General features: G+C 35.9%; 2 protein-coding genes, 2 long non-coding RNA genes and 1 pseudogene across 4 annotated transcripts; 2 read left to right on the forward strand and 3 right to left on the reverse strand.

Moving 5' to 3' along the window:
* Positions 1–967: 967 nt before the first annotated feature.
* On the reverse strand, positions 968–3,628 carry LOC147532151 (F-box/kelch-repeat protein At1g57790-like). Its single transcript, XM_086649635.1, has one exon. The coding sequence runs from the start codon at positions 3,104–3,106 to the stop codon at positions 1,202–1,204; it is 1,905 nt and encodes a 634-aa protein (XP_086505761.1). The 5' UTR covers positions 3,107–3,628; the 3' UTR covers positions 968–1,201.
* Positions 3,149–6,374, forward strand: LOC147532152 (uncharacterized; annotated as a pseudogene).
* Positions 6,375–6,582: 208 nt separating this feature from the next.
* On the reverse strand, positions 6,583–8,287 carry LOC147532153 (uncharacterized; the record flags this gene model as incomplete). The annotated part of the gene is made up of 2 exons (XM_086648367.1): positions 6,583–7,537; positions 8,141–8,287. Coding segments are annotated over 2 exons (798 nt in total), but the record flags the coding sequence as incomplete, so codon positions are not given.
* Positions 8,288–8,592: 305 nt separating this feature from the next.
* LOC147532154 (uncharacterized) lies at positions 8,593–9,596 on the reverse strand. The gene is made up of 3 exons (XR_015227736.1): positions 9,407–9,596; positions 9,208–9,306; positions 8,593–8,802 (listed from the first exon to the last, which is right to left on the reverse strand). It is a non-coding gene; the product is annotated as an uncharacterized LOC147532154 (long non-coding RNA).
* Positions 9,597–21,659: 12,063 nt separating this feature from the next.
* On the forward strand, positions 21,660–24,360 carry LOC147532155 (uncharacterized). Its single transcript, XR_015228325.1, has 4 exons — positions 21,660–21,991; positions 22,073–22,131; positions 22,801–22,881; positions 24,074–24,360. It is a non-coding gene; the product is annotated as an uncharacterized LOC147532155 (long non-coding RNA).
* The last annotated feature ends 1,632 nt before the right edge of the window (positions 24,361–25,992 follow it).

The raw sequence follows: 25,992 nt of genomic DNA on the forward strand, positions 1-25,992 counted from the left end.
AGCATTACCCTACCACTGAAATATGATATTGTGATAATCATTCATTATTGGTGTTGTTTAGGACTTGTGTTGTTCTTGAGCTTTTGGCGAATCAGGCGAAAGCGCAGGAAGGAGGAGGAAATCAAGCTCGGGTAGTTTCCCCAATGTATATGTCAAAGAGTTCTATTTCTAAGAACCTTGTCTATTTGTCTGAAGACTTCACACTTGTTGCCGCTCTTGCCCTTGGAAATTTTGTAGGAGTTTCCCACGACATTGGCGTTAAGGGAAGATAGTTTCTCATTCAAAATCCAATAGTCTTTTTGTAGAACTCTTTCTTTGTGAGATTTTTATAATTCGGCACAATGTGTTTAAAGCAAAGTTAAATGAAAGTAGTGAGCCTTATATTGTCTGGTCGGTGGTTTAGCTTAGATGGATGCAAAAAGCTGAACTTCCATATTCCAATCCCATAAGAATGCAACCAATTATACATAAATGATTCTTTTTGTCAGTTTGTTTTTGGTGTTAATTAACAAATTTAGGACAAAGTTTAGTTATCAATCATTTAGTCTAACATTAAAGTAAGATATTACAATTACTAAAATCACATTAGCCGATCATTATTCTTGTGGTCTTATTCTTTTTCCACGCGTCAAAATTGTTCCGGTGTTAGTATTGAGGGGTAAACTGCTGTGTGCAAGGGTTCTTGACGATCTAACTCCAATTTATCATACCATTTTCCATGTTATTCCTTCTGACTAACAAAGTTAGTCCGCAAACACTACATTCTTTCCATGAAAATCCTTTACACTCGGTGTTCATAGCTTTTGTATCAAATTTGCGCAGCTTCATAGAGAGCTGAAAAATTGAAAATGCGTCTTGGCAAATTAAAGGGAGGTGGCCACTCGAAGCTGCCTTGGAGCTGTCTTTTATGCATCTAGGCGTAGGGCAAGGCTTGCCTTATAAGAAAAACTGTAATAAACACAATCAATTTCTTGTACTAATTGTAATCACATTCAATAGTAATAAAAATTGACCATGACATAAAAGAACATCAATCAAACAAGATGGTGTTAGTATGTTACATTAAAGCAAACTACATAAATAGATATTTTCATATAATTTACTCAAACCCACCCACCACCTCGACTACCAAAACACCTCATGAAATTGAAATTAAGAATACCATAGATTAGCTCCCAATAAATGCCTTATGATAGTACAACTAATTACGACGCCAAATTAGCTCCTCATCTGTGTTGGGTGACCAGTTAGGTTCAATCCAACCACAATTTAGCAGCTCCTTTGTGCCGTAAAAATTTTCAAGCGAATGGTGGCTTCCGACAACATGATATCTATTTGTATCAAGAGAATAATATAAAGTACTTCCCTCGTGGAGTCTAGAGAAGTAGACTTTGTTCTCCATGCCACTACTAACCGGTGCAACTGCAGATAGACAACTGGTATTGCTGATGAACAACATATAACCTCCCAAATTTTCAACTTTAACCCAATTGTTATTGTGATCTATTCTAAATATCCGAACCCGTTGCCCAACTTTCCCTATAAATATTGATAGAAGCTCTTCGTCACATTCCGCCAAGAAACAACGACAAAATGAAGAACATGGAGCGCTAGGTGTTGCAAGAACATTCCAATTGCATACGTGTTTGAAATTAAAAACTCCTAATGTTCCAGTTCGATCCAAGCAGTAGACTGCTCCACGAAAGAATATTGAATTGTTCCGGCAAGGCTTAAATTGCATATACTTTCCGTTTGGTAGCTTGGTATTTTCGTAAAGATTATAAACAATACGTCCTCCATTTCTCACAAGTGCAATTGAAACAGTATTGTGCCATTCATTATTATTGATGGCAAAAAGTAGACAATCTGGAGATGTTGGTGTGCATGAAAAAGAATAATACATAAATTGGTAGAGTGCTTGAATTATATAATGAATTATCTTTTTCGTGAAGGGATTGAAGAAGAATATGGATTCGGAGCCTTGGGACATCAATAACCATCCGCCTTTTGAAAATCGAATTTTAGCACCCACTAGCAATTCAGAATTGTTAGCACCTAATACCAGCGATTCAGAGAGGTTGATAATATAGTTCTCGTTATTATGCATCGGGTTTATGAAATTGTAAATAGCCTTGTCTTCTTTACAAAAAACTAGCCATGGGGGTAAATAACTTGTTGCCTTAGAAGATATTCTCCAGTTACGTGCAGGTAATGCAGATCGATTTGCTTTACAAATTGCACGAAAATGTATATAGTCCAATGGATGAAGAAAACTAGCTAACGACATCAACAAGTCCTCACAAAGAAATTCTAATCCACTTTCATTTTTCTCTAGAAGTTGGCTCTCATTTCCATTGCATTTCCCGTTCATCTCATTCTCTCTGTCTCTGTTGTTTCCTCGTCCATTTGTTGTTATTCTTCTTCTTATGTTCCCAATATTTGTGAGTGTACTAGTAGTTACCACCCAATCTGGGGATATATATGGCCTTGGTGGTAGACTCAGACGAGGCGAAGACATCATAATACTATTATGTAGAGGCATTGTGTAAAAGACACAACCCTTTGTAAGACCTAATTCGACGGCTGAGTAAGACATTGTGATGTTGTTTCCACTAATAAAGAGAACATGATCACCCAAACTCTTAACCTCCTCCCAAGTCATTGTAGAGAAATCCATCTTAAAGACAAGAACTTTGAGTATTTCATTGTAAAAGGATCCAGTATAATAACATCTTGTAACCCTAAACAACTGATCATTAAATTTTACGAACTCTAACTGACTCCTAGTTCCAGTTTCATAAGGGATTTTGCAACAACCATACAAATCAAATTTTCTTATAGCTAGTAGGGTTTCACTATCATCATTGAAATTTCCAACCTCCACAATAATATCATCATAACAAATTACATATAACTTGTTATTATTAAAACAAAATAGGGTTCTAATAGTACTTTTTTTTGCAGGAAAGTCCTCATGTGTTCTCCAATGTTTGTCTCCAGGTCGACAAAAGAGAAGTAAGTAATAAGAATTGAAACTACTGCCACTAGTTTTGTCATCATTATAATCATCATCAATATCAGCATCACAAAGGAATAAAAAAACCATGGAACCTGAAGCAGCAGAAGGAGGCGAAGTCAAAATACAACGATGGAGATGGATACCATGTCGTCGATTGGGTTGGAATTTTTGAATCCAAGGTAAAAGGGTAGGTAATTGAATTGTCTCAGAAGAAATCGAATTCAACAACAAACAATCCCCAAATTTCAAATCTAATGATGAGTTTTTACTGGGCTTTATTTTCTCAAAATCATCATCATCACAGACCAGAACTGACCATTCTGCACGTGCAGAATCAACAAAAAGAGACTTCCAAAAGGATTTGCGACGACTAATTTCATTATCTATGGTGCACTTTGTAACCAAAGTCTTCTAATAGTAGAGTACTGGTCCATAATTATAGTTCTTGTTCTCTCATCAAAAAAAAATTATAGTTCTTGTTGTAGAAATATAATTGTTCATTCAAACCATACGTCATCTTACCAAAAACCGACATCCGAACCACTGATGAGTGTACAGAGAACCGAACAAGGATGAAGCTTTTCTTTATTTCATGATTTCTTTTTATTAGGGTTAATTTTATAGTAAGAGATTACAACAACAATTCCGCTCTCTTTTTTTTCTTCTGTCAACAAAAAAAACACTTCCGTTTTCTTAAATCTTTAGGTTATTTTGCGAAACGGGCATAGATAAGTACCGGGTTTTGTTAAAGGGACATGACTATGTGTTATTTTGCGAAGGAGTCGTGGACTAACATTGATCGTTAAATAAATGTTAAATTTAACATCACATTACATGAATAGTTAACATTATTCATCTTCTTCTTTTTTTTCTTTCTTCCACCTTCGATTTTCATCGGAAATTGAAAGAGGTGTTGTCGCTTGAGTTTTACAAAGAGATTGTGCCAACAAGAGAAGAGCTTAGGGTTTTTTTTGTCAGTTTATTTGTCTTTTTTTTTTTAATTCTTTTTTTTTACGAATCCTTATCACACTTCTTAAATTCCTTTTACTTTCTAACTCTTTAAATTAAGTAGACAGAATAAAGTTTAGATTTATATTCATGTGTTTTTAGATTTTTTTTCTCTCTTGTTTATGCCGAAACTGAAATTTTGCTTCCTTTTTTATATTTCACATAAATATATTTTGATTATATCATTTATTCATCATGTATTAGACTAGGCATAGTCCCCGCCCTACGGGCGGGGAAATGCCCCTTATACAACGTGAACAAAACATCAACAAACAATCTAATTTTTTTATACCAGAAATCCCAAATTGAAACATACTAATGTAAGATATATAAAGTTTTCAGCAAAACTCATATCACAAAAAAAAAAATTGTTGTTGCACTATTCATCTACAAATGTTGAATTAACATCTTATATTACAAAAGAGATGCAGTAAAAATGATGAATACGTGAAGAATACTTACAAACATTACCTTACAAACGCCACAGGTAATTTTGTCATAAATTTCACTTGTGAAAGCTTTCACTTCTGAAGCCCAAATCAGCAAATCGGGTTAATGCTACAGTGTCATTCCCAGATGAATCATTGCCAAGGCAGGGTATATCAGAACCATCTCATGAATTTTCCGTCTCCCAGGCCGTAAATAGAAGTCTGGATTTTTCAAATTGCACTCCCACAAACTCTGAGGGTTTACATCAAGACGAGAAGCACCATACATCAATGGTACCAGCTCTTTTGCAAGTTACTGTTTACCTTGATTCACATTTGTAGTAAACAAGAACAAAGATGTTCTTGCAGCTACAAGGAAGAGAATTAGTGTCTGCGGGAAGTACGACTGCAGTTGGATGTACACTTTCTACTCCTTTCACCAAGTTGCAGAAAAGAGTGTAGGGTGGATAAGCCAAGGAAGTAAAGTTAAAAGTCGTGAATACGTTCCTAATGTTGTCGTTGAAATGAAAGTCACCAGTGCCCAGTGCTCAACTAAGCATAGAAATAAAGATCAATGTATGGAGAGAGAATTCATATTATTTGGTAATCAACCCGGACAAGCAGGTGAAGATACACGACATTTCGAACACAAAAGTGAGCTTGCAGCCGTTATTGTAAAGGTCCCAAGAGAAACCACTGGCACATCACCAAGTGGTGGGTCTGAGAATGATAATTCAGCAGATTCATATAAGATGAAGTTGTCGGATTTCTTGCCAGAAGAGACCTCCTGCTCCAGCTCACCAAGTACGGCTGTTTTACTCCCAAGTGGCTTTCATGGGTTGCCAGCAGCGGACGACCTTCACCACTAATTCATCGTTGGAGATCGGGTGGAGTATGTGACTGTGGTGGTTGGGATGTTGATTGCAAACTAAGAGTTCTTTCCAACCAGGAAGAACTCAGTGAAAGCTCATGCAAATCCAAAGCTTTTACAACACCAGAGCAATTTCATCTTTTCGTTGAGGTATTTCTACCTCTACTCTTACCTTTACTGTCCTCCATCTTTCCATTTTATCTCGACTATAGTTTTATCTGTAGGAGTTTTAAGCATCTTCGGTTCTCCCTTTTCTATATTTGAGAATTTCTTTCATTCTAAACTTCAATTTTATGTCTCAAAAGATTAATTTCCATAAGAAATTTTTCATAGTATCAATTAGCTAAGTATTTCGATGTTATGGTATCCGGGATGATAAAAGATAAGAACTATATTAAAATTCTTCTTAAAAAATTTCCACGGGAAGGAGTTAAAGAGCAGAAGCCATTTTTCAGCTTGACCACTTAGAAGAAGGGTATCTATTCAGTTGATTTCAATACATCTATCTCTTCATTGCAAGCCTTCTCCATTTGTATAGCTTTCCTACATCGTAGAAATCTTGCTGATCTACCGGAAAACGGGTAACCTTCTCGGTGAGACAACTTCACGGGATCCCATAACGATGAAAACTAATAGCATGAAGGATGCAACATCAAATGATTGGACGAGTATATCAAATTCTGCCTCTTTTCCACCTCATTCTCCTTTTGCAAGGGTTTAGTTACTCAGAAGGTGCTATCAGACTTCGTCTATCTAGTCGTAAGTAAATATATTTAAATAGCAAAGTGTTCAAGGACCTAAACAGGTATTCCACAGATGTACTCAAATCAACTTAAATGCAGAAAATTGCAAATGTAATAAATAGTGAATAACCAGTTCCAAATCAAGATAAGGAACTTCTTATTTACAGTTTGTCTGGCAATTGAGTCTAAATTTGCTTTCATATCCGTAGTAATAGTGCTCAATCTCTATTGGAATGTGCTTAGTGAGACAGTCTGGTAAGAAGAACCCTTTGTTTTTTTTGTTTATGGTATTAGTTTGTAAAATCGGCAGCAAGAATGCTTATATATGAAGTTAATAATCTTGAATTCCATATTTTGTCCCTTTGCTACTTTTGCTTTGAGAATTCAATATCGTAAATAATCTCGTCAAAGAACTTCTTAATTTTTTTCTTTTGCTCACAGATCCTCTCTCGAATAAGAACAATGCCGAGAAGAAAACAAGAAAAGACAATCTCAAAGAGAAGAAAAATAAGGTATTAAACTCTTCTTAACTTCACATTAATATAAAACTACTAACTACAGATATTTAGGACACTAAGAACTCAAGATCACAACCACATCAGTGAGATCGAATCCAGGTCGATTTATGGAGAAAACCTAAAAGCTAGGAGATAGCCGTCTACTCAGTCAATCGAGGAAGAGTGTCCCTATTCCTCTACCTCTTTTTAAAAGAGAATGCCTCCAAACCACTTTATCCAGGGTCTTTAGGGAGGTCATCTACATTTCTCTTTATCTAATAACATGTAAAATATATGTACAACACAAAAAGGTCTCATGGTTAGATAAATTTGTAGTCTTCGTCGTCACCGTTTGTTGAGTTGTTTGATGAATTTGTAGAGTCTGAATCATCGAAAGCAACTATCTTCGTTAAACCAACTTTAACAGGACGGACAGTTTGAGGTTTGAATGGCACACGTATATTACTCGAAACAACTTCACACCCATCTTGTAGTTCTTTCCTGGGATCAGGAGGAGGCAAGAAACAATCCGTGGATAATCCCTTAAAATCTACCTCTACAATTGTCCAAACTTCTTCCATTCTTGTTCTTGAATGGGTTTCAGAGTTCTCGCCGAATCTAAACAACGAAACAGTTGTTCGACCGCCATGTGCGATGTTAATTCCATCGACATGACGATAATCATGGATCAAAGATTCCATGGTGGTTTCCCAATACACACTTTCATCACCTGTAGAATTCTTTATCCTGAGGAGGTGAGTGTCTTCTAGCTGAACAAGTAAACCAGTTCTTTGGCTGAAATAACCCCAAACTGTATGACACATGATCTCTACATTACTGCTGCTTCTATCTTTCAATGTGGTTTGTTCAGCTTCAAGTTTTAGTACAAAACAGTCTTCATTGTTTATAGCTTTCTCTCCTATGCAGATCGAATTCGTAAATAGATTGGCTGTCAACTTTGGATCAAGACCCTGTTTCATAACATAACCCAAATTAAAACATCTTCAATATATCCATTTTTTTATCGTCTATTTTGCATTTAAAGATCTATCAGTTATATGTGTGATTAAATTTATCAGTTCTGTATATGACTTGACCGGGCCCTCGTAAGAAAATGTCTATATAGACGTGTTGTCATCGATGCCTTAATCAGTAGGGCCAGTTAGATGGATCATATGTTTATATCAAATTGGGACCCATCATCATCAATAGCTTTATCTTTATCTTTTTCTTTCTTTTAACAGGGAAAGAGGTTTAATAACAGAAGAATACTATATTGCCCGAAAATGTGGCGATCGTAGCCCGAAAGCTGGTGTGGACGACTCTCATTGGTTTGGGCATTTTCATCTCTACACATCCAAACCAATGAGAGTCAGCAACTTCAGTTTCTGAGTTGTGATCACTTCATACTACATGACAGTGGAATTTCTTTTGTAAAACACTTGTGGTGGTAGACCGACCAACGCTAATCTAGCTAAAACCTTTAACTTTGAAGCATCAAAATCAGTGTAATTAATTGAGTAATTAAGGTAATCTTCTATAGAGAGAGAGAAGAGATGAACCCTAAAACTAACCTGTAAGGTTTGACGAAGAGGTCTCGGTGGACCACGAGAAGCATGAGAATGGTGCCATGGAGTTTGTCTCCAAGCAACTTTACCATTACTTCCTGCACTTATTTTACAACCAGACAATACCAATTCCAAACTCCATAGTTCTGGTCTTTACATGAAAGGGAGATTAGAGGGAAAGACTTATTCTTTTAATCAAACATCCGTAAAAATCGTCAGATGAGAATGTTGGAGTACTAAATGGAGAAATCATGTCAGAAGATATCGACACTTGATTTTTAGCAAATTTAGGTATAAAATGATTAAATTTTCAAGCTCCAATCGGTGATCAAATATTTTCTCATAAAACTTAATAATTCGAAAGTGGGTAGGAATTGTTCACCAAATTTACATGAAACTATGAAAGGAAACCCAATTAACATATTTTATGAGAAGAACCACTTATCTTTTCTGTTCGGCTTCCTTCTCTTCCAGCCACTTTTTGACAGCCTCGCTCAGAAGTTGGAAAAATAGAACCACGATTGTTAATTATAAGCTTTTGTACCTAGAACCGAGTAAAAAGTCAGGCAGACGATAGTTGAAGTACCTCAGTAGTTCCATCTTTAGGAATCCAAGGTTTGCTTTACCCCCAATCACTTACAACCTAAAAAAGTTTCAGAGACCTTAAACTGAAAGTATTGAGAAAAAAATACCACTTGGTTAAATACAACCACAAGTTACAGTTGAGCACACTTCGGATTTGCTAATTGGTTACTTAGACGAACTGCTACAAAAAACAATATGAATAGTACCCAATTGAATTCTTCCTCGAAATTATCTTTAAGGCTCAAACATTAAACTATATGTTTCACATTGATATAATGCATGAAAATATTTTTTGGTATCACCTAATATACTCGTCAAGTATACAGTTTCAATTGCCAATTCGAAGAATGACATCTACCATTTCCGTTAGACATGCTGATTTTAGCAACGTAAGTACAGATATTACTACTTGGACTCTCCATGTTTTTTTGTCTCTGATAATTTTTGTATCTCTTTTGGGTGTTATAACCTTGAGAGAGAAGATTTACCTTTGGGTGGGAATAGAAGCTAATGAGATATTGGAAACTTTAGAAGGTAATTGGTGCAACTGCTCAAATTGATAATGTAAGTTGTGAATTAAGTGAAACCTGCATTTTCTAGGGATCAATTAATATTCAAAAACCCTAAGAAGAGATGATTCTAAAATGAAACCCTAGACTTAAACCCTAAAACAAAGTAAAGACTTACCTACATAAGAATTCATGTCATTTCTTCACATCCCACAATCATATAATTCATCAGTCAGATATGATCTACGTGAACAATGACAACTAAACCCTATGAAAAATCTAACAAGGAAAGAAGAGATAGTAGATCGTAGAAAGATTGTTCCTACCTTCGTGATGACAATATGCGGTGAAGGAGGAACTGAAGCGAAATTGGAGAGAGAAAGAAGCTGAGAGAAACTGTATGGAGTCAATCGAATTAAATACAGAGAGTAAAGATGAATGACTCATGGGAGTGGAAAAAACCGTGAAGGACGACGAAGAGGCAAAGGGTTTTGGTATTCAATATGCTCTTCAATTGAAGGTCTTGACTAAAAGATGAATAATCATATCATCCATTTGAACGACTAAGATTAAAAGAGAAGGGTTGCCTTTTTAAAATGTCTTTGTGGCAATCAAATTATGTCCTACTCAGATTTTGTTATGTCCCAGTCATATTGTTTGTACTTAATTATGTCCTAGTCACAAGGAGTTGTTTTGTATAATAGATTATGAAATTCATTATTTAAATGTGTAATACTAGAAAATCTAGAAAAATAATGTTTTTCAAGGTGAATGTCTTATTTTTCACCTTTGCGAATTTAGTATCAAAATCACATAAATTTCTTAAATGTAACAATATATTCTTTAAGTAATGGAATTAGATTAACAGTGTTAGAACTTAACTGGTCAACACTAGTCCACGACCCTTTTACAAAAAAATAAAAGGTCATGCCCCTTTTGCAAAACCCGGTACTTATGTATGACCCTTTCGCAAAATAACATTAAAACTTTTAATTTGCACTCCCAAACTATTGATTCGGAGTTAAGTTTCAATTGTGCGAATTGCACGCGCAACTAAGGACAAAAACATCGATATTAAATTTCAATTTCCACTCAAACCATCTTATTTTCTTTTAGTCATTTCTAATCACCTCAATCACCAAGAACTAGAGGATGGCCATGATGATCACTTGCTAAATGCAACTTATCTCCCTGGCGAAGTGCCAAGATAAACTTAATCTGAACTAGCATTCTGATGTAAAGGTAATTAAGAAAACAAACAAAATAACAACTTTCCCATAAACATCATAAGTCTAAGTCTCCAACATTATCATTTAAACCTATCATCAGTTCATAATTCAATTGCACCAACAATGCCTTTCTAAACTTGTCCTGCCCCAAGATACAGATAGTTTGTATGAATTCAGTTTTATATTATATCAAATACTTACCCACTTGCACAAAACTAGAATACTTTCATCAAATGCGTGCCCATTTGCACCAAGAATGCCTACTAACACCCTTTTTCTGCTCGAGTGACCCCGTCGTGTCGTGCAGCGCTAACAATCAAAATACACTCCAATATGGTTTTGAAAAGCAGAGAATCGATTGAACTTAGTAGAAATTAATTTAGTTAAAAACATTTCTTTTCTTTTTTTGAAGAAGTAGAATAGTTTCATTGATTAAAAAAACTAACAGAAATTAGATGAGAAGACTAACTTCACACAACTTAACAACAATTTGACTAAAGAAGAAAATTAGAAATGTCTCAAAGCGGTTAAAAACATTTCTAATAGAGAATGAACGATTGATTTACCTATTCTTGTGATTCCACACGATCAGCATCATCATCGGCCAAATCCTGAAGTTCTTTCATCTTTGGAGAGTGAAGGAACTCAAAGTGTGAATTTCAGTAAGAAGAAGAGAATAGTTTTAGAGAGAGAAAGCTTAGTTTTCTGTGAGAAATGGACTATTAACTAACATTATTCTTTTACGCCCACTTCTTCTTAACCGACCTTCAGAGTTTCACCTTCTATCATATAGTTAGTGATTGTGACACACTACAGTTTAGAGAGAGAGAGAGATAGAATTCTTCTGCACCAAGAAAGTGTTGCATACGATTTGCGTGCCACCAAATCAAGGTGTTCACCTCACCAAAGTGTGGCCAAGTCTTATATTAGGTATTTTTTTTTTGTTGAAATTTATATTAGGTACCTATATATTATTTTGTTAGTTTACAATAGTGCCAATTTTTATAGAAAAGCTAGGCAAGGCCTTGTAGCAATTTAATTTTCAGCTTTAGACTTTGTCAATTCCATTGATGACGTTGTAAATTAGTTTCTTTTTTGTAGTAACAAGTGCCATCAAAAGAAGAAAGTGGTTAAATGTGCACGTATTACAAACATCTGAACTCAAACACAGAGTGAATATGGTGTAAAATGGAATATAAATCATTATGGGGAGCATAATTAGGAACACACCAAGGGGCTTCATCCTGGTCGCTCGTTAATTAGAAAGGCTACGATAGTCATTGAATCACCCCTCCCGATCATATTCATATAAATTCATTTTTTCACCTAGTCGAAAATCTTAACTCAAAGCTTCTCATTTCACTGTGCAGCGATGAAACTGGTGGAAATGTTAGGATTAGTGAAACTATTACTTCTCCCCTCCAAATTCTTGTTATTGTCGTTGCGATAGACGGTAGTGGTTATTCTTTTCTGACTTATTTGAATTGTTTTTTTGGATTCATTTTAATAATATAACTAGACCGCCCAAAGTAACTTCTGGTGGGGTAAGTCGAAAGGTATCTGCACTAAAGCCTGGTCTTATATTTGCATGCCGAAGAACTGCGGAGGCCTTGACATTCATCTGTCGGACCTGGATAACACAGTTCTCCTATCTAAGTTGGCCTGGAGGCTTAAAACGGAACCGGAAAAGCCGTGGGCTAAACTTCTCAAGGCTAAGTATTTCCCGCTCACCGACAAATCGGGCCCAGCGAAACAGCATCATTCTTAGAATTGGAAGACCATTAGGAGTCATTACACCATTATTGACAACCTGGCTACATGGGAATTGCAATCGGGTAGAGACATTAATATTTGGGAAGATCACTGGATTCGAGAAAGTACAGGTTTTATTCAAAACAACAATCACTCTAGTCTTACCAAGGTTTCCCAGCTCATCACGAACAATAGTTGGAATGAAGAGGTCCTCAATGCTAACTTCGATAATATGACCCAAAACCTCATCAAGGTTATCCCAGTGAACAATGAAGGTAAGGATCAGATCAAATGGAAGCTCACGGACTCGGGTAAATTCACAGTGAAATCTATGTACCAGCACCTTAGCACCAACAACAGTAATCAAGAACCAATATCTCAAAACTGGAAGTTCATCTGGTCTCTCCCCACAGTTCCTCGCATAAAGATGTTCATCTAGAAAATATGCACTAAATCCCTCCCGGTCAGAGACCGAATCGGTAAATACATTGACAACAACATGAATTGTCCTAACTGCACTAACGTTGAAACCATAGAGCATGCCCTTCTCCACTGTGCTCTAGGTAAGAACATTTGGTTTCACTTTAATATTATTTTGGAGAATTATACTTCCATCACGGATTGGATCTTCTCCTGGGAGAACGACTCAAATCTATGTTACACTAGTGAAGATATTCACTTTGCGAACATTCTTTGGATTTTATGGAAAATTAGATGTGACCACTATTTTCAACATGAGATGAATGACCTCAATAAAATCATTAAAATGATCGTGTCATTTCCGAGATACAACAAAATCATAGAGAAAAAGAAACAAAGAACCTTAGGAAAATGGCAACCCCCGCCCCCTCAATTCATAAAAATTAATGTTGATGCATCTTTTGTTAATGTAACATCCAATGTGGGAATCAGTTTAATTGCACACAACACTGAATCTAAATTCATCGAAGCGCAAGTTAAAACTTCAAGGGCAAGAAACAGTGAAGAAAGTGAAGCTATGGCAATATTACATGGTCTTGAATGGGCGAAGGAACATAACCTAAAGTCAATCATCATCGAAAGCGACAATATCAACATTATCAACCACCTCAACAATCAGAAGCACTCAATCCACTGGCAATCGATGACCCATATCCGAAAATCACGTGAAATCAGAAGACATTTCGAGAAAGTGCACTTCAAATATACTAATAGAGAATGCAACTCGTATGCAGATAAGCTAGCCAAATTGGCGAGAAAGAAGAATAGAAATAAAAATTGGCTTAATATTCCGTGTATTTTGATTGACAAATATTGTAATAACTATATTATAAATTAATTATAGCATATTTCAAAAAAAAAAACTAGACCAATCATAACCATTCGAAAAAAAAAATACCATCTAAATTTATCGATAAACGAATTTTTTGATATGAAATTATTTACAACTTCTACTGTATTCTATTTTCAATAATATTAATGGCAAATCACATCATTTTGTCTAGTTATAATTAATGTTTGAAGACATTTTTCATATGCATCAACTATAACGTCTATAAAATTTGTCCTTAACAAAGAAAAAATGACGTCTATAAAACTGAAATTTTTTGCCGTTGTACACAAGTGTAATAGGATACGTTATATAAGACGGATCGAAAATAGGGGATCCGGCGGTCAAGATAAGTTGCAGAAATAATATACGTGTGTAACACGTGTATGTACGTGACGGATCGAGAAGACGAGATCCGACGATCAAGCAGAATTCAGAACATTGAAGATATTTGAAGATATATTGAAGATATATTGAAGATATATTGAAGATATGTGAAGATTTAGTTTCTTATATTCAGAATATCTCTTGTAACTATCTAATGATAATATTAGATAGATTTTGTATTATTTCCTAGTTTAGTAATCAGAAACTAGGAAACCCTAAACCCTAAGTCATCTATAAATAGGAGAGGGTTTTAGGATTCAAACTCATCGAGTTATGTCTGACCAATGTAACCGATCAAACCCACATACAATTTGTATGTGGTGATTATTAATAAGGAGTTATTTCTCCGTGGATGTAGGTCTTCAGTGTTCGACCAAACCACGTTAAATTATCGTGTCTTTACTTTATGTTTATATCTTCGATTATTATATAATCGTGAATTTAACATGGTATCATGAGCAGGTTATTTGTTCGTGTTTTAGCTTCCGCTTTTCCCAACAATTTCTATATTGTTGTGTCAAACTATTTTTTAGTTGTGATTACATTATTTGAAATCGCTTTGTCGATTTGTTCAAATATTCCAAGATGATTCTTGTGATAATGTTAGAAATTCCTGACGAGAAAAACAAGAGAAATAAGTGTTTTTTTTACTAATTAAGAATAGGAGACTGGAGATTATCAATGATTGTTAAAGTTCATCAAAAAACACTTCCTGTCCAACAAAAGTATGATTTTATATTTCTTTTCAATTTTTTCGAAATTTTTTTTTTCAATTTTTTTTCGAATTTTTTAGACCTAAAATAGGTCTGATATTAAAAATAGAAATTTCTGGAATCAAAATCACGGATCTGGTTCACTTTCTACTAACCAGATTTCCCGTTCCGAAATAAAGACAACCCGGTTTTCACAAAATCGCAACCAAACAGACCCTTATGGGCACGTTTGAGTCAGCGAACTTTGACCCGTGTTTTATTACACACGATGACGTCATGCTGACGTCATCATTGACTCTCAGTCAATACTCTTTGACACCTTTCTTCTTCTTTGTCGTGACACAAACCCTAAGGGTTAATTCTCGCGTTTTCCGTCCAAATTTTCGTTCCCAATCGATCGTTCCCATCGATTTATACATAACTTTACTAACCACCAAAGATTTCTTGTTTGATTTGGTGAAGAATCAACTATTTTATTACCGAAAATCATATTTTTTTGGAGCTTTCTCTCTCTAGACATATACCACCATTGATGAACCTTGACCTTGGCTCAAATTGGTTGGATTTAAATCTATTCTAGCAACCTACTATCGATTAGGTATGGGTTTTTTCAATTACCTTCTGATTTGGGAAACCCGATTTTGAGAAATTTTTTCAATTTGGGTAAACCCTAATATAGAAGTTCTTAAATTTCCCCAAATTAAGTATTTGCGACAGTTTCTTTCCCCACATTATTTTGTGACGGCGACTTTATCAGATCAATAACAGTTTGAATGCTGTCACTATTTTCCATCCAAAGGAAAGTGACACTATTTCATGATGTCACTAATGTTACATGTTTTTGCGACGAGTTACTTATTTCAACAATCTGTCGCAACTGAACACTGTTTTTTGCCACAGTTTTGTGTGAAATTTATTTGCCACAGTTCATTTGTCGGAATTCATTTTGTGACAAACTTCTAATGTCATCTATAACCAACTTTTTCTAGTTGTGACACAATTATTCTGTCATTTTCTCTTCTATTTGTGACACTAAAATAGATTAATTTCATCTATTTTTCTTTCCGGATATACTCGTGACATTTTCAAAGTCATATTTTGTTTGTGACAATTTTAATTCTCTACCAAAATTTTGTATTTTCTCTTCAAAGGAGAAAGAATTCCTATTTTGGATTTTAATTGCGGAATTCAACCCGCGAAAATTTTCATAATCATATATTCTAATGATTATTCTTCCAATTCTATTTTGGACTTTTCCTACCAAATAATATTTTGGAATAATTTTTCACCTAATAGAATATCTCTTCCACGAATAAAATATCTATATTTTTCATCCCGGAATTATATCCGCGATCTTGCCTTTTTTGGCAATCAATTTCATGTCGACCATCGTTTTGGTTGTTCCTTATCTAATATTTTTTTGGTATTCCGACAATGATTTCTTGTCCATTTTAAACAAAACAAAATTATTTTGTTGTCACTCCTAAAATTCATACTTGACGTTTTTTATACGACAAGATATTGATCATCACAACCTTTTAATTGTTGACATTTTCCTCATACAATGACCAACTTTACATACATGAGAAAAATACATGTAATTTCATTATCATTGATTTTCGCTCAATTTTTTTACCGCAACTACCAACCTTTTGGTTGTGACTTAATCATCGTTCAATCATCTTCCAACGCATCCACAATCTAAGAGTTGCAAGAAGACGAATACGACGAATCAAGAAGTATTTCCTTTTTCTCTCTCCAAGTCGGACACTACAAAATTTACGTGCTCCAACTTGCGGGGGGGGGGGGGGGGGTAATAGGATACGTTATATAAGACGGATCGAAAATAGGAGATCTGGCGGCCAAGATAAGTTGTAGAAATAATATACGTGTGTAACACGTGTACGTACGTGACGGATCGAGAAGACGAGATCCAACGATCAAGAAGAATTCAGAATATTGAAGATATTTGAAGATATATTGAAGATGTGAAGATTTAGTTTCTTATATTCAGAATATCTCTTGTAACTATCTAATGGTAATATTAGATAGATTTTGTATTATTTCCTAGTTTAGTAATCAGAAACTAGGAAACCCTAAACCCTAAGTCATCTATAAATAGGAGAGGGTTTTAGGATTCAAACCCTAATTAGCATAATTAGTACGGTATACATAATACAACACGTCTTGCATAAAAATAGCGTATGCTTTAGTCTAAAAGTTATTTATTCTAGAAATCGCTTATGAAGTAGTATTATTTTGAGGGGTGACCAATGGTCAGATGTCGGCTATCTAAAATCAGCTCGAAGTCAAACTAATAAATGGCGGTTTGCCTAAATCATCAGCTTTAGTCGAGCCGATCAAGTCGCTGACTGATTTCATTCGTCTCGGTTTGGTTCGGTGTGGTCCGACTCGACTAAATTCGGTTGACCGATCTAGTCAAACTCAATGAACTTACGAAGATGATTGAAAGTTACAATTTAAAATCACTTTATAAATTAATGTAGATTTGAATACCTAAACAAAAATTTATTTCTTAATTTATGACAATGATTATTTATTTATAGCATTACAGAATCCATATGTAATCATATTACATGAATTTTACATACAATATATATATATATATATATATATATATTTCGGTCAGTTTAATTTGTGTGGTTTTTAAAACTTCAAGCCAAAGTAAAACCAACTCAAGATCTGTTGATCGTTTTTTCAGCCGATACGAGTCGAGTATTGTTTTGTTCTGTCTAAAAGTCATTTTGTTTGGTTCAAGCAAGTTTGGTCTGGTCAATTTGGTCAACCGTTACTCATCGTTTATAAATTCAAATACAAAACCAATTTAATAAAAGTTTGAATGCAATTTCAAGTAAGATTTCAAGGTGCTCGTTTTTGTCTGACTCGTCTAAACCATTGTTTTTTGTTCATTTTGGCTTTTTGACTTAGAAGAGCGATATTTTCTAATATGAAATGTTTTAAAACATAAGAGGTGTTCAATTGAGAAGAAAACTAATAACATGCTATTTAATTTTGCAAATCTAGTCATTTTGTCTGGTTATAATTTAGATTTGATGACCTATTTCATATGCATTAACTAGAGTGTCCTTAGAGCCTAAAGCGTTTGCAATTGCACGTAAAATCTTTATCAAATTTTGTCACATGAAGGTACTGCATCCGAAAATAGTTCGCTCCGTTTACAGGCCTACATGAAACGAAAATCTAAATGCAGGAGGTTCAAAGTTTTCAATTCTCTTGATGAACTTCGTAATAACTTTTATGATGTTCATTAAATTTCCAACATAAATAAACATGTAATTTCGAAGGTTAAAATAGGAAGTTAGGGTTGCTTTCTACTCAAGAAATGGACTCTTATTGGTTGAAAAATCAAGTAGGAAAGAGTTTAGGAGTAAAGTGGCAATTTCGAGGGGCTTAAAAGTAGAAAAGAGGGACCACATGACTACTGCCCGTTAGTGTTTTAATTCTGGAAGATAGGGTGCTGCAGGTTGTAGTATAATAAGGTGGGTTGGTAACAAGAGCCGACGGATGAAGAAGAAAGGACTTAAATGGCCAAGATTAAAACATTTGGTGTGGGACTACGAGTTCGATGTTGCAACGGCGACACTAGATCATTCACTTGAGGGCCCATTTGAATGCTTAGCAGGAACACAGAACTTAGATACCAAAGCATTCCGGTTGCGCCACGTAATCAAATATTATCCCACTAGCCAGAACCGTGCCCGATAGCGTCCCAATAGTCAACTTTGTTTGACTTAACCTTCGATTTTGCATAATTCTCTTCCAGACTCCGAATTGACTTCCGTTTTCTCCTACGGGCTCGTCTTGGACTCTACTTTTAACCCATGCACTGATCTTGGTTCAATTTCTCAGAATACTCTTGACTCCAAATGACAAAATACTCTTGACTCCAAATGACAAAATACCCTTTCGTATATTTTATTATAATAAAGACTCGAAAGAGACTAACTCGACTAAATTAAACGACTCAGATGGGACATTTTCATGACCCATCAGGCACCGTTGAAATGAAAATCCATGGTTGGACACCATTGAAATGCAAAGGAAAAAAAATTTTTATTATTACTTTAATAAAACACATTATATTCCACCTTATTCTCATTATTGTGTCTATGTTATATAACTTTCAGTAATCAATATATGTTTGTTAGATGAATATACTTATTTTGCTGCCAACAAAATTTATATTATTCAACTTTAAGTATATCGGTTGTTTGACTGAAAATATAACATAACAGTTTTTTGTTGTTTAGTGATGATTAACATTTGTATACGAAAAACATACTTAAGTAGATGAAAACACATTTTACTTCAAACAAAATAAATAAATTACAATAACAAATCGTATTTGTCAACAAAATTACATTGTTTGTTAGTGAAATAAATATCAAAAGATTTTCCATTTTCGATTTGCAATCTGGTATAAATTAATTTGCAATCTGGTATAAATTTAGGTTCTCTAATCACATCAACCGTGCGGCCTCCCATTGACTTACCTTTATCTTTTGTTCTTAGAACTTATTCCAACAATCCGTAGAAAAAAATTGACTTAGCTTTCGGAAATCAACATTATCCAACAATTAATATTATGAGTTATTTCCTTTTTGGCCCCTACTTTGTGACCAGCTTCCTTCTTGGCCCCCTATTTTCTCTTTTTTTAATATTTTTAATAAAATTTTTGATATTTTTATTTTGAAATTAGGAAGGGTAGTTACGCCATTTACTTAAAAATAGGGGCCAAATTTGAATTTATGAAAAATAGGGGGCCAAGAAGGAAGCTGGTCACATAGTAGGGTGCCAAAAAGGAAATAACTCTAATATTATTTATCTACCTAAATAGGAAATGTCTGATAAAACAAACATGTTGCTTCTGCCAATGAACTTTCATTTTCGTTTTTGGTATTTTTATTGGATAATAACAAATCATTTTGCGTAAAAAATGTAATTTTGTTACATATTTTTGTTACTTATAATAAGACCTCAAATTGCACATTATTATGAATGGAAATCTCCTTTTGTAAATCACAATATGGAAAAATATAAAGTAGGCTTCAAGATGAAACGGTACAAACCTTAATAAAACATTGCCCGTCGTGAATGGAACTTCAAGATGAAGAAGAAACTTGAAGATGTAGATGATGAATCATTCATGGTGTTTTGTTTCTGACTTTTAGGATCCAGTTGTGCTTTACAATGTGTTTGATGAACCTTCAAAAATATATGGTGAGGAAACCAAAAATATTGAGAGATCTAGAAGGAGTTAGATGCTTCATCTTGGTTTAGGTGAAAAAATTATAGGGTTTTAGAGAGAGAGCCGGACTATTTTCTAGAGAGAGAAAGTGAGAGAAAAATATTTGGGCGTACCGCTCTCTATAGTTTGGGCGAGAATTAAGGAGGGATCGGGTCGGAATGGATTCCATGTTTACGAGGGTAATATGGTCCAAAGTGCTAAAGGACTAAAATCTCTTTTTATGGAAAGATAAGACCCTAATCCCGCTTTAGGTTTTATTTTGGGCCTTATCCCCATGGATCCCTTTTAGTTTGGTAGAAAAGTTTGTGGCTCTCCACTATAGGTTTCCCACGTTTTTTGCAAAGGGTTGTGGAATAGTATTGACAAGTTAAATCTTAACACCGTTAATTCTAACTCCATTACTTAAAAATTTACCGCGACACTTAAATATATTTTATACGATTTGGACACGAAATTCGCAAAGGTGTAATTGAAACCACCACCACCTTTGGGAGGTAGCATCCTTACCTCGCGTGTTTGCAAATTACCGCAACACCCTCGTTTTTTTTCTCACAAGGTCGTATTCGAGTTCCAAATAAGTGGAAGAAAGATTCTTGTCCCGGAAGTCCACAACCCCAGTTTGGAATGCTGAAGTCTATGATACTTGTGCCTGCTCGAGACTCTACTCATACCCGAGTCTCTACTACAGCTACTAGCCACGAGCCGGACCTAGGGGTGTTCATTTAATAACCAATCCGATCCAAACAGATTTGAGCGGTTTGGGAACCGATCCAGTGGTTATTCGGATTGGTTCGGATATTAAAAGGTCAAAACCGAATGGTTTAGTTTGGTTCATGGATTTGTTTGGCGAATAGCCAAAAAAACCGAACCAAACCATTTATTATTATCTTTTGTATATTTTATATATAAGAATATATGATTGGGTATGATTTTTTGGGGCGATTCAATTGTTTATCTGAAGGCCCTTCAAACACTCGTTGCAACCTCCGCTTATTTTGAGCTCTTGGACTCATTTTGGTCATAAAATTTCTATCTGACCAAGTCCACCTAATAATATTTGGATGGGTGGCATCTGATTTGGTATGTTTTGCACCCCTAGATAAGTCAATAGGAAAACTGTAAAAATAAGACAATAGTTACATTCTTATATTTTACAACACCCAAAACATTGATTTTGGTTTAGTGAATTTTTTGTTCAAGAGTTTTTCAAGTTTTATCTAAATTAGCTTAGGATTTAGAAATAAGTAGTATTTATCACCCTTTACCAATAATTGAATCACATGTTGGCCAACTTTATCGTACTACTTACTCAGTGGTAAAATGGGATTAGAAACATTTGAGTTTGATGATACTGGTGTCTGGTTGATATACAATGTTCTGCTTGGCAATTGCCAACTTCATAAACTAATAGATTAGAGTCTGGCTATGACCTTCACATGAGAGTGTGACACTCTCTATGTTAAGTTTTAGGGTAAACACTAATATCCTTAGTTTTGTTATAGTTTTACTTTTGAAATCATTAAGGTTCTGTGTAACCTTTGGGTCTTTTTTTGGTAAGGTCACTTATCATTAAGATCAAAAGATTATCACACTGTTCTTATTGTAGTTACACACACAAAGTAGACTCTCAATATTAGCCTTTTTAGCTTCACTGACTGCTAGACAATTTACACTTCTAGCAACACAAGTAAGCTTTACATTAACAAAAAAAAGAAATTTAACTCCAAAATTTGTACTATGTAGCGTCCCAAGTTTTCCGATAGTAGGAGCCAAATAATAAGGTTGGTTGAAGGACTATTGTGGCAATTAGGTCGGGTTAAACAAGACTAAACTTGCCACCAGGTCAGAATCAGGGGGCTTGTTTGCAACCAGAACAAATATGGGGACTGAAGTTTAAATTTGGCTGTTTAAGGGACAAAATCAGATTGGTATAAGCTGCTCGCCGTGTTCAAGTTGGGGTTCCTATTTGGAGATGAATGAGTCGAAGAACAAAGGATTTCGGGTGGAATTTCATAGGGATAACCTTGCTTTTGTTAAATTCAAGTTTCAAGAAGTATATTGAACTAGGTTTTATGGACTTTTGGTAAGGAACTCATGACTTCTCTCTAGAATCCAATATTTCTGTAAATGGAGTTGTAATAGGGTTTCTCTTTCTAATTTGTAGGAAGTTTGGGAGAAATTGATAAAGATATGAAGAAACAAATCAATAACATCCAAGTTAAGGTAAGAATCATAGTTTTGATGATTTGATTATCTTGTTCTTAAATTCTAGGGTTTAAGGTTTATAATATTTGGGGGTTTTGATTGATTCATGTAGTTTTAGGGTTTATATGGTTGGAAATTAAGTAATTTTGGTATATAAGAAACTTTAGAGAGATATGTGATATAGTTTATCGATCGAACGACGATTCGAGCGACAGTAATTCAGTCTACTGTCCGAGCATTTCTGGGCTTGATATATTACTCGGACGGACTTTTCCAAAACATAAAAGTCGTAGCTTAGGTTGTTAGCTTTCCGAAAAGGTATGGTTCAAGTTATTCCGATTTCGGACGAAAGAGTTACGACTGTTATAGTGCGCAGCGCGCTGTTAGAAAATAAAGATTTGCTGCTGTTTGTATTTTGCTATTTCGGGGACCGAACACTTTAAGTTTGACCGAGATACTAAGTAATGAAATGTTATAAATTGAATTATCTTTCCATCGATATATGGTATGACCGAAACCGATCAGAGTTAAAATGGGAATGAAGCTAAGACGTGATAGAGTCACTCGGGTTCTTCCGATGTTAATGCGAGTCAAGTCTCTTTTGTCCCTCTTGTCGTATTGTCTTTTCAGAGTTATTTATGTCATCTTAAGATTCTTGTCGAGGAATCTAAGTTTATCTTTGTCTAGGAGGTCAGAAGGAAAGCCGAAACGAGTTGGGAGCAAGACGCTCGAAGCAAATCGGATGAGGACGGAGTCCTGCATCGCTAGGTAGGGGATACCTCTTGTTTTCTTTTATACTATTGTCTAGATTCATGCTAGAAGTAGGAGATACGCATGCATCATTATGTGTAGATGGTAGGTGATCATATATGCATGATTTATACCGTTGATTTCAATGAGGTTTACAACGTGGATTATGCCTATTTCGGTAATTGTTTTACGATGAAGCTTGTATTGTTTATTGTGATTATGGATGAGTTGTTTTGATGAGTTTTACTCGTAAATGACTTTCAAAGTGATAGTTTTGAACTGCTTTGTGATAATCGATGTTTTGAAAACATAAAGATTTCGTGTGTTGTATGTGATTGGTGAAGTGGACTGAAACGAGTCATGAGGGTCTTGGCAGTTATAGTGCTCCACTCTCTGGCCAGGATTCTCGTTTAGGTTGGACTCTCGGGGCTCAGGGATTTGCTACCCTTGACCGCTCGATTGGACTGTAAGCCTGTTTGTTCTTACCCTCGGGGCTCAGGGGCTGTACACCTCGGACCGCCCGACTGGTTTGGTGATTGGGATCCCTCTGCACGTTATGATATGACTCTTGGTTGTGCCACTTCTGTGTGTGATAAGATAAGTAATGTTTTAAAAAGCCTATCTCAGTCGAGGGAGTAACGGGCGAGTTCCGAATCTGCTGAGATTGTGGGTGAAGGATGTTTTCACAAGAAAAGAGTATTATTTCGGTTGTTGACACAATAAATGGTTTTCCAAAACCAGAAGAAATAGTTGCATGCTAGGAACCGATGAGAATTTGCTTTTCGCCCCAACACGAATACTGGAGGGACGACCTGACTATTCGACTTCGGTGAAGCTAAAACGTATCTAGTTAAGCTAGGTGTATATATTTATCACGAGGTTAGCTTTTTAATGACTGTGGAGTCGCCTAGTGGGAGAGGGGATTACCTACCTAGGGGCAAGCCACTTTCTCGAGAGAATTTGAGTACCTTGGTTAGTGCCGGAAATGGGACGGTACTAGCCAAAGTACTATAGAATTCTCTGGGTAACTCTCTGTTAATTGAGAGGCATACCAAGGGTGGGCAGTTAAGTCTGCTATTGTATGCTAGTATTAGGATTGATATATATTTATATGTGTGCATGTTTTACTCGAGAAAAGGTTTATCGCAGTTTTGTTTTGGGACTCCTCTACCAGTTAACTCGTGTCGGTGAGTTACTGACCCCCTACCAGTGTGTTAGTATGCAGGTTCCTAGTTAGAAGCATCTGCAGCGACAGGGTTAGCAGATGGATTGCAGGGGTTGTGGCGCGGTGCCACTTTGGTGTTATTTCCTTTCATTTCGGTTTTGATTTATCTTCGAAGTTATACTTTTATACACTGAACACCATGTAATATAAATATATATGTATCACATAGGTTGTATAGGGATGTACGGTGTTGTTCAGGATGAGTTGACAGAGTGCTGGTGGTTCGGCTTGGAACCAGAGTCTGTTAGTTAATTATGTTTCATATTAGCTTCCGTTGTGTTTGTGTATGCGAATGTATGATTTGCATGACAGGTTACAGGTGCGACCGGTTCGATTTACAGAGGAGGTGCTGCTGGATTTTCGGCTCGTCTGTGAATTGCCAGGGCGTGGTCGTGCCTAGTTATAGGGCACGGGGCGTCACATACTATGGTTGCCTTGGTAGTCTAGTAGCATGAATTGGATGATGTGGTTTGAGCCTGAATCACCATTTCTTGAATCTCCTTTATTAGGATAGGCGGGTTGCCTATCCGACCCGACTGGGTCCACCGACCCGGTCGGTTAGAGTCCATGCTTTATGGTTATCATTATTAGGATAACCATCAAGCTAGTGTTTGTATTTATCAAAATAGTAATAGTGTTTGTATTAGGATTAGTCTCTCATTATTATAAATAGGGATGTAACCTCATTGTTAATGTACAAGAAAATAATTTACCAAGTTCTCTCTCTCTGCCAACTTTCTCTCTCTCTCGGCTGATTCTCTCTCTCTCTCTCGTCCATCTCTCTCTCTCGTCCATCTCTCTCTCTCACGGTATTTACTACGTGAGTGAGAATTTCACATGGTATAAGAGCTAGACACTAATTAAAGTCACTTGGTTTCATATTTTTTTTTTCTCTACTTCCTTCATTATGGCTTCCGAAACTGATACCGGTTCTGAAACTATATCAACTTCTTAAAATCCCATCTTTGATGTTCATCATTCGGATTCTCCAACTTCTATTCTCATCACCTCACTTCTAAACGGAGATAACTATGCCTCCTGGTCTCGTGGGATGAAGATGGCTCTACGAGCTAAAGACAAATTCGGGTTTTGTGATGGATCAATCCAAAACCATCCTCTATCACTGACTTGCATGCACGGGGACGTTGGAATGACCTAGTAGCAAGTTGGTTGGTCAATTCCGTTACTCCGGATATTAGACAATCAATTCTCTATGATGAATCAGCGACCGCTATTTGGCAAAATCTTTTTGAACGATTCCATCAAACTAACGCACCTAAGATATTCCAACTTAAGCGTGCTATCTCTTCTCTTAAGCAAGATGGAATGGATGTATCTTCCTATTTCACTAAGATTAAAACTATTCAAGATGAACTTCAATCTCTCATGGTACTCGAACCATGTCAAGGAAAATCATTACTTGACACCGGGCAATGGAGTTCCTTCAAGGACTTCATGACCGTTTTTCGGCTATTCGTAGCCAAATTCTAATAATGGATCCTTTTCCATCTCTTCTAAAAATACATAGTTTGGTTAAACAAGAAGAAACTCAACAAACCATTATGTATGACACCACCAATGGAACCGAGGTCGCGGCCCTCGCCGTTAACCGTTTCGATTCCTCCCAGCCTCCCTCTTCGGACCGATCGGATAAACTAAGGAGTAAACGATTTCGTTCATACTGTGACCATTGTCACATGCATGGACACGTCAAAGAAACGTGCTACAAGCTACACGGTTACCCACCTCGGTCCCGACAAACAACCACCGTAGCCTCGGTTACTAACGGCCAGGAGGCGCCTCCAGCAGCTTTCATGACAATGGAATAGTACACCTTTTTAAATAACCTCCTGGACCAACAACGATCTGCTGTAGGCACCTCCGCTGGGAACGCCTTTGCTGTC

The sequence above is a fragment of the Eschscholzia californica genome, unplaced genomic scaffold, assembly GCF_041429995.1.
Source record: "Eschscholzia californica isolate CP2 unplaced genomic scaffold, dmEscCali1.0.p SCAF_6, whole genome shotgun sequence".
Lineage (NCBI taxonomy): Eukaryota > Viridiplantae > Streptophyta > Magnoliopsida > Ranunculales > Papaveraceae > Eschscholzia > Eschscholzia californica.